General features: G+C 44.4%; 1 protein-coding gene across 1 annotated transcript; it reads right to left on the reverse strand.

The window, feature by feature from the left end:
- Positions 1 to 659: 659 nt before the first annotated feature.
- Positions 660 to 4,071, reverse strand: LOC137301993 (probable G-protein coupled receptor 139). Its single transcript, XM_067971707.1, has 2 exons — positions 3,975 to 4,071; positions 660 to 1,555 (listed from the first exon to the last, which is right to left on the reverse strand). The coding sequence occupies exons 1-2, from the start codon at positions 4,069 to 4,071 to the stop codon at positions 660 to 662; spliced, it is 993 nt and encodes a 330-aa protein (XP_067827808.1).
- Between the last annotated feature and the right edge of the window lie 4,951 nt (positions 4,072 to 9,022).

Raw genomic sequence — 9,022 nt, forward strand, 5'->3', positions numbered from 1 at the left:
TTCAAAATCTGCTTTATTCAACCACAGGTGAAAGATACAGAACACTGAACGCGATTAAATACATTCGATGCAATCAGTTCAACATCTGCACCGAAGCTGTGACCAATAAACAGAACACTCTTAGACTGAGGCGTACGGGTTGATTGGAATTAATGTTGAAACATTGATTCTTTTTCTCTATTTGTCCCAGTGACTGTGCACAGATTAATAACCTCCAAAGTCTACCTGCTGCATTGACTGTTTCCTGGTGTCTATCTTGCTTTTCAAAAAGTGTTCCTTCAAAGATCAGAGATCAGAGAAGCTTATCAACAATGAGGTACTAAACATCCTCTGCATGACCGGACATTGGTCACAAATGGTATATTTTTTGGAAATAATCACAACAAGGGGTCATTCCCAAATCACCCCGGACTGCGTGTTGAGCACAGGACTGTCGAAAGCAGCTAACCGCTCCAGGGCAATTACACGGTCAAACCGCATCGGTGGATAGATCATGTCTGGGTCCTATCTCGTTAAGAATGGTTAGATTAACTTACTTTTAAGACGGGACCATAGTGTGAAATGTTTCACAAAATATTAAGAGTAAAAAAAGCAACACATTGGATTCGACAGAACAGGAAACAAAATTACCTGAGAATGTTAGAAAGTGTGAGGTTTTCTCATCTAATTAATTTGACCATCATTGCGAGGGGATATTTCACTCCATTCTTCAACTCCTCTCTGAATTTCCTTTGGGTCACTGCATAAATAAAAGTGTTCGTGCAGCAACTCAGGAGCTGGAGCATGAAACCGATTTCTCGTACAAATGTGGGCAGGGGGACAGGATATCCCAAATAATCCAACCGTTTCAATATAGAACACACCATGAACACCACCCATAACAGGATGAAATTCCCCGATATAACAAACAGTACAACGATGGATTTCCTTCGGTTCTCCATCTCTGGGTCAATGGAACTCTCCCCACTGCTCGGACCCCGGATTCGCCTGCGAGCTCTGCTGGCCACTAAAATGTGTCTGACCGTTAATACATTGAGCAGTACAATCAAAAGAAATGGAATAAATGGTGTTAAAATGTAATGCATTAATTCAACGACCGCCCAGGCGAGCGATCGAGATACACCGTTTGAAACCCGGCAAAACCAGGAACTATTAGAAAGCCAATACTCCCATGTATACAGAAAATACCAGAAAATGTTCTTCAAGCCGCTCAGCACAGTAACTGTTCCGAGAACCACAGCCGCCGTCTTCTCGGTGCAATATTTAGTTTTCAGCTTCTGGCAACAAATGGCCACAAATCGATCAAAGGTGAAAGTGACCGTGAACCAGACTGAACAGTCTGTGACTGCATAAAGCAGGACGGCGTGGATATTACACACTCCAACGTACCACAGAAATCGAAATTGATCCCGATAAACAATAGGAACCTGCCTTAATATCAGATCGATGATAACGACCAGTAGATCCGCCGCTGCCATCGCCACCAGGTAGCGAGTGACACATTTGGACAGACCGCACTTTCCCCGAGACAGGATCACAATCGTCACCACGTTAACTGTATGCAAGGAGGAAATAGGGAAATTATTCACCAGACACAGTGAAAAACATTAATTTGATGCGTTGCCAGTGAAATAAAGGAGCAGGTTATACAACAGGGACATTAATGTTCTTCACAATCAACTGAAATGCGCCAAGAGATTTGCAGCTTGACTTTGCCTCCAGTGATGGAATCGGATTATTTTAGGCGTGGCGGGCTTTGTAATCAGAGTCATGAATCGGCAAATTAGTGAAGCAACGCGATCAAATGAAATATGGTTAAAAACAGAAACTTAATTTAGAATGAATATAAAAGTAATCAAACGGAAAGTTAGAGCCTCACCGACACCTGAGCCTGCGGGGGAAGGAAACGCTGGGATTTTTGCATGTTTGAATTGCAGCGTGTGTGAGTTAGCTGCTGGGGTGATACCTAGATTTAATGTCCCGAGGTGGGGAATGGATAAAAGGGCCCTGGGAGGAAGAGTAATCGTCGAATCGCTGATGCCCTTTGGGTGGAATAGTGAGATAACAACACCCATTGTCTGTTGTTCAAGGAATTACGAGCAACAGACCTGGACATGAGATGAGGAAAACCCCAGTCTTTTGGGAAACATAGACCCAGAATCACTTTTTTTGCTCCCAAGCATGCTACATTTACCATATGTCATGTCTTATATTATTCATCTGCTCTGCCCAATATATTATTTTCTGGAAGAAACCTAACTCATTTGCGTTTGAATGAATCAATACTAATTACTTCCATCGTCTCGCTAAGGAGTCTGTTCCATAGATTGGCCACTCAGACAGATAAATATTGTTTTTGCAGCTTCGTTTTGACTTTAACGCTCGCCACGCACCCTGCAATTGAGGCCTCGTTCTCTACTGTTCCACTGTTCTGGACAAGGTGAAACAGGAACAGCCCGTCGAAGTCGACATAATCTATTCGAGGGATAATGAATCCACTTTTCTGCTCCTCGTCTAAAATACTAAATATTTCAATTCCTGTTTGTTTTTTACATTATAAGTGAGGCCCAATCTGATACTCTGCTCCCTGATTCCCAGTGGTCAATTACTGGATGAACGGAGTTACAGACGCGCTGAGCTCCATGTTCGGTAATTGGATATTCAGGGTCAGGTGAGATGCTCCGCATCAAAAATACAAAGAGAAAAAATGGTAATGTAATGTAGTTAATTTTGCAGGCAAATTTTCTAATTAAATTACTGGTAATATTAGTAACAACGAACGTTTACTTTAAATGGTGCAATAACATTACTGGCAATATAATACGCCATGGAATCATAGAAAGTTACGGCACAGAAGAAGGCGATTCGGCCCATCGTGTCCGTACCGGTCGAAAAGAGCTTAACAGCCTAATCCCACTTTCCAGCACTTGGTCCATAACCATGTAGGTTAAGGCACTTCAAGTGTACATCCATGTACTGTTTGAATGATTTGTGGGTTCTGCTTCTACCATCCTTTAAGGCAGCGAGTTCCGGAGCCCCACCACCCTCTGGGCGAAAGAAATTCTCCTCAGTTCACATCTAATCCTTCATACCTACCTATGATCTGAATTCTCGTCAAATAGTGTTAATCTTGCTCTTTCCCTTCCGTGGTGCGAATTCAATAAACTTCCAATTCATATATCGTAAAATGCACAACAAAAGATCGAGTGAGTTTCACTATCAGAATACGCCCATTGCAATGTTTGTGGGTCCAGATCAGAGAAACGAAGATCTGTGCCAACCAGGCACTGGATTAGGTTGTTAATGCAGATTAATTATTGTAAATAAAATCATGAAATGATCTGAATAATAATAAACATCAGCTTGCTGAACCATTCTAATTTAACCATTGAGAGACAGTGACATCAACGTAGACCATGAAGCGGTGGAAAGCGAGAGAGCTGAACGAGATTGGATCATCAGTGCATTTATCATTTATCTGGTCTGACTCATCTGTGCAACTAAATAACTAACCATATTCTGCCGAAATTGCAGGCAGTGTGAGCTCATTAAACGTTTCTCACTTGACAGTCGGACTCAGTATGTACAGAAGAATGCACACTTTTAATTAAGGGAATGATCTAGTCACATGGCTTGTGCTGTCGCCTGAAAGAACACCGGGACCTTCATAACATCGCCTGGACTGTACTAATAAGTGACCACTAAGGAAACACTTTTCATTGAACTTACACCAATGAATGGGAATTCACATTAGTGGATCATAGGCCATTATCTAACATACACAAGAATTGCAATTTGATAGCGCCTTTTACAACGTAAGGAGGATCGAAAGTACTTCACAACCAATGAAGTTTGCAGTGTAGTCACTGTTGTAATGTAGTAAAGTAATAAAATAAAGAGCTGGACAGGCGGATTAAATGTCACAAGCTGTTAAACTCGGCTTCCTGAAGTGCCAGGTGCAGATAGTGACTTACCCGGGACGCCGAACGCAGCCAGGATGGGGAAGTAAATCCTTTGTATATCATAAAGTGCCCATAGAATCTTGAGCTTGATCATAAAACTAAGAGACATTATTTCCCCGTCAGTAACAAGCGATGATTCGATATTTGGTCCTGATGCTGGGAGCAATTCTCCGAATGACACATTGAGTGGATTTTCCTTAATTATAGCAGAGAGAATTCAACCAGTCAGAAAATGATGTCCCGTGCTGACTGGGTTTAATTACAGTCATTGAACAAACAGATGAAGTCAACAACTCTCACTCCGTGATCTTTAACAAGAACAGTGGAATTTCCATTCAAATGAAACCCCGGAGACGAGGTTAAATGTTGCACCTTCATACACGCGTACAAGTACCACAATAAGTTTTATTGGCCACAATTAGTGTGGGAGTGGGATTGGGTCGCTGATAGGATATGGGCGGCAGAGTTTTGCATGATCTGAATTTCATGGATGGTAGAGGATGGGAAGCCGATCAGAAGAACATTGGAATAGTCGATTATGTAGATGAGAAATCACGGATGAGAGTTTCAGTGGTGGATCGGATGAGATCAGGATTGTAGCAGGAGATGCTCCAGAGGTGGAAATGTACAATTTTTGTGACCAAGCTTGCGGTGAATCTCCTAGATGGGACTGGGTCAGAGACGATATTTGGGCAGATGGGAGAAACTAGAGAGAGAGACAGAGGTTCAGGAGCAGAGTGTGTGTGAGGTGATGTGGGAGGGTTGGATTCGTGTATAATGGCGGATAATGAGAAGGGGGAAGCAACTGAGGCAGCTGAACGGATGGATAATGACCCCAGTGACCAATAAAACCACGAGCACTTCGCACTTGTTCAAAAAATAACCTCATGCTCGGGAGTGAATCCAGTGAAACGTTGTCTCCAAGACATGTCTTCCCCCTGAGTCAATGATCCCAATAAGCATTACCATTGCACCTAATCAAGATTATTGTGTTGGAAGCACTCACCTCAATTACCTCTGTTATATTTGTAGAATGACACCAATAAATCCGACTAAAAGTGGAGGCATTGACCGCATAAAACCTCTTATTTAAGATCGGCAAAGCTCAATACACTCTATTTACATCGGAGCTACTTCAGAACTTGTCTTATTGGAGACTGAGCCAGTTAGACGTGAATATCTACGCAAAACCTAAATATACTGGCTAGTGACACAGGGCAACCACGAAAAACTGAGACATATAGGCTGGTGGTGTCAACAAACCCCGACACACCCAGATATATTAACTGGTAACCCCAGTAAACCCCGATGAACACATGTGTACAGGTTGTTGATCCCACTAAACGCCGATAAACACTTATATATAGGCTGGGGATTGCAGGAAAACCTGATAAGCCCCGACACGAATATATCCAGATATATAGGCTGGTGTGCCAGCAAACTGTGATAAACCCAGTTACAGGAAATGGAGAGTCGTGGTGAACGGATTTTTTTCGGACTGGAGTGAGGTGTACAGTGGTGTTCCCCAAGGATCGGTGTTGGGACCACTTATTTTCTTGATATATATTAATGAATTGGACTTTGGTGGACACGGCACAATTTCAAAATTCACAGATGAAACAAAATTTTGAATGGTAGTAAACAGTGAGGAGGATATTGATATACTTCAAGATGTTATCGTTAGGCTGGTGGCATGGGCGGGCACGTAGCAGATGAAATTTTAACGCTGAAAAGTGCGAAGTGATACATTTTGGTAGGAAGAACGAGGAGCGGCAATATTAACCAGAGGGCAAAACTCCAAAAGTGGTACAGTATCAGAGAGATCTGGGGGCAAATGATTTTTTATTCATTCATGGGATGTGGGCGTTGCTCGCAAGTCCAGCATTTATTGCCCGTCGCTAATTGCCCTTGAGGTGGTGGTACTGAGCCGCCTTCTTGAACCGCTGCAGTCCGTGTGGTGAAGGTTCGCCCACGGTGCTGTTAGGTAGGGAGTTCCAAGATTTTGACCCAGCGACGATGAAGGAACGGATATATATTTCCAAGTCGGGATGGTGTGTGATTTGGAGGGGAACGTGCAGGTGGTGTTGTTACCATACGCCTGCTGACCTTGCCCTTCTGGTTGGTAGGGGTGGCGGTTTTGGGAGAGCTGTCGCAGAAGCCTTGGCGAGTTGCTGCAGTGCATTCTGTAGATGGTACACACTGCAGTTATGTTGCTCCGGTGGTGAAGGGAGGGAATGTTTAGTGTAGTGGATAGGGTGCCAATCAAGCGGGCTGCTTTGTTCTGGATGGTGTCGAGCTTTTTGGTTTTTGTCTCTCTGGGTGCCCGATGAACATTTGATTTGATGCAATTGTCCTAAACTGATGCCTTTTCCACATCTCAGGGCGGTCAGACTTGCTCTCTCTGCCTGTTACTGCTTGTGACCATGAACGAGAACAGGCCGCGAGTTAAACATTTATCAGCAAATCGCCAGAGAGATAACACAGCGAGAATAAAACACATTGCCTCACATTGTTAGACAACGAGTGACACAGATTGTAATGAGTGTCAGTTAACAGACCCGAAAATCAGAGTCCGAGAAAGGAAAGGATGAGAGATATCGAAAAGAGTCATCAAAAGAAAGAAAATGCTTTCTCCACCCCAACAACAACAACTTGCATTTATATCGCGACATTAACGGAGTAAAACGTCGCAAGGCGCTTCACAGGAGCGATTATCAAACACAATGTGACACGGAGCCATATAAGGAGATTTTGGGACAGGTGAGGTGGGTTTTAGGGGTCTTAACGGAGGAAAGAGAGGTAAAGAGGCGGGGAGGTTCAGGGCGGGAAACCCAAAGCTTTGGGCCCAGTCGGTTGAAGGCACGGCCGCCAATGGTGGAGCGATGAAAATCGTGGATGCTCAAGAGGCCTGAATTGGAGGAGTTCAAAGATCTCGGAGGGTTGTAGGGATGATGGAGGGATAGGGAGGGACGAGGTCATGGAGGGATTTGAACACGAAGATGATAATTTAAAATTTGAGATGTTGATGGACTGGAAGCCAATGTAGGTCAGCGAGAAGAGGGGTTCTCCTCCTGAACGGTGGTTTGAATGTTTGGGGGGCGGGGCTGTGATAAATATCTATATTTAACATAATGATCCCACTTTTCAACTACCACCAAATGATTACAATGCTGACCTGGAATAATCCGCAAAACAAGACATTAAGATCAATGGTCACTTTAGAAAGGAGTTTAGAAGATTCTTCTAAGAAGGAGAAGGCTCAAGAATCGGATTGCGTACATTTCATGATGGCGTATTTATTTGTGGCCAGGGAGAGGGATAAGACACATGACATTTTTCACACATTTCAAATCTCTGCGGTCAGACTGGCGATTGTTTATTGATCAGGAAGATGGCTGGTAATAATCTAAGACCCAGTGAAGCGGTGAGAACAGAGCAGCAGGGAATGTTCCCGGAAAAATAGGAGCCTGCAGCTCACCGTCTGGTCCCTGTGTCAAGGACAATAAACAACACCTCAGCTCCAGGCCAGGAACAGAGAGCTGCTGTTAACGTGGCCCAGCCCTCGCAAACTGCTGGAAATGTAGGATGGAAAACAGACTTTGGGTCTCGGAGGCTACTTTAGGGGCTCAGTGGCTCATCGAAAGAATAATTTCTATTAAAGAGCAGGGCCCTGCTCCATCACAGACTGATACTCTACAGTACATAGCAAAGTAAAGCTCCCTCTAAACTGTGCCATCAAACACTCCGGGGGCGGGTGCATCTCGGGCTAGATCAAGATTAAATCTCCCTCCACACAGTCACAGAGGATGTCATTTGTGACTTTGACAAGGGTCGTTTCAGTACTGTGGCAGGAGTGGAAACCTGACTGGAGGGATTCAAACATGATGTTGTGGGAAAGATGGACACGGATTTTGGAGGCGACAACGCTTTGGACATGAAAGGGAGGTCGGAGCTGGGGTGGTAGTTTCCCTTAGTGTAGCGGTTATCACGTTTGCTTCACACGCAAAAAGTCCCGCTTCGATCCCGGGCGAGAATGTTATTTGGGCATTTGTTCCAAACCGAATCTCCAGGGTGAGTTTCTTTTCCCGTGAGAAGGAGGCGACAGTTGGCTTTGCCTGTTAATTTTGGCAACGGCTGCACCACATCCCTTCGGGGAAGAAGCGATTTGGGAGAAGGGAAGATGGAAGTGTCCGTGAACCTGATTAAAAGAGGCCAAATACAAGATAATATTGGGACGTCATCAGCTGAAAATTAACATTGCCTGAGCTCCGAAATCTGAGCGGGTCCCATTCCCCCAGAGTGAGGAATGATCGGAAGGGGAAATTCCACCCAGTTTATATTTTCGTCCAAGGTGATGTCACAAAGTCCAATTTCGATTGGAGCCGAAATAGTTGAGTTTGGAGAGCGTGAGATTGAAGATCGAAACGTCTCTGGGTTTGATTCAGTGTTCGGGAACTTTTTGTTGCTTTGTTCTCGTTCATTGGGTCGATTCTCGCATTTATTTACACTGACTTTTTTTTTACCGGAACAGAAAGGTTGTGGAAGAAATAGACAGGCATCAAGAATGGCAAATATTGATAGCGTCTTTATTTAGCTTTTATTTCTCTTTCCTCTTCTGCATTTTTCTCTGGAATTTGTATTTCTCGGTGCCGGGAGACCATTTGATTTGAGGCATTTGTCCCAAACTGATGTATTTTCCACAACTCGGGGCGGTCAGTCCCGCTCTGTCTGTTACTACTTGTGACCATTAACGGGAACAGGCAGAGAGGAAAACGTTTATCAGCAAATCGTCAGAGAGGTAACAGAACGGGAATCAAACTCATTGCGCATGATTTTATCGGGGAGGGGGGCTCATGGGAGGCGGTCAGGGGTCATGGGTGGGTCAGTTATCGGACCGAGGGCTCAGTCATCGGGGGTCGCGGGTCATCGCGATGGTCACAGATAACGGGGTTCGTAGCTTTCTCACCTCCTCTCATGTGGTGTGAAGGAGAAGGTCCAGGAATCACGGCCCCCAGGAGCTGAAAATAAAAAAGCTGTGAAAATGGAGACCCGCAGCCTCC

This window comes from Heptranchias perlo, chromosome 35, assembly GCF_035084215.1.
Source record: "Heptranchias perlo isolate sHepPer1 chromosome 35, sHepPer1.hap1, whole genome shotgun sequence".
NCBI classification, from domain to species: domain Eukaryota; kingdom Metazoa; phylum Chordata; class Chondrichthyes; order Hexanchiformes; family Hexanchidae; genus Heptranchias; species Heptranchias perlo.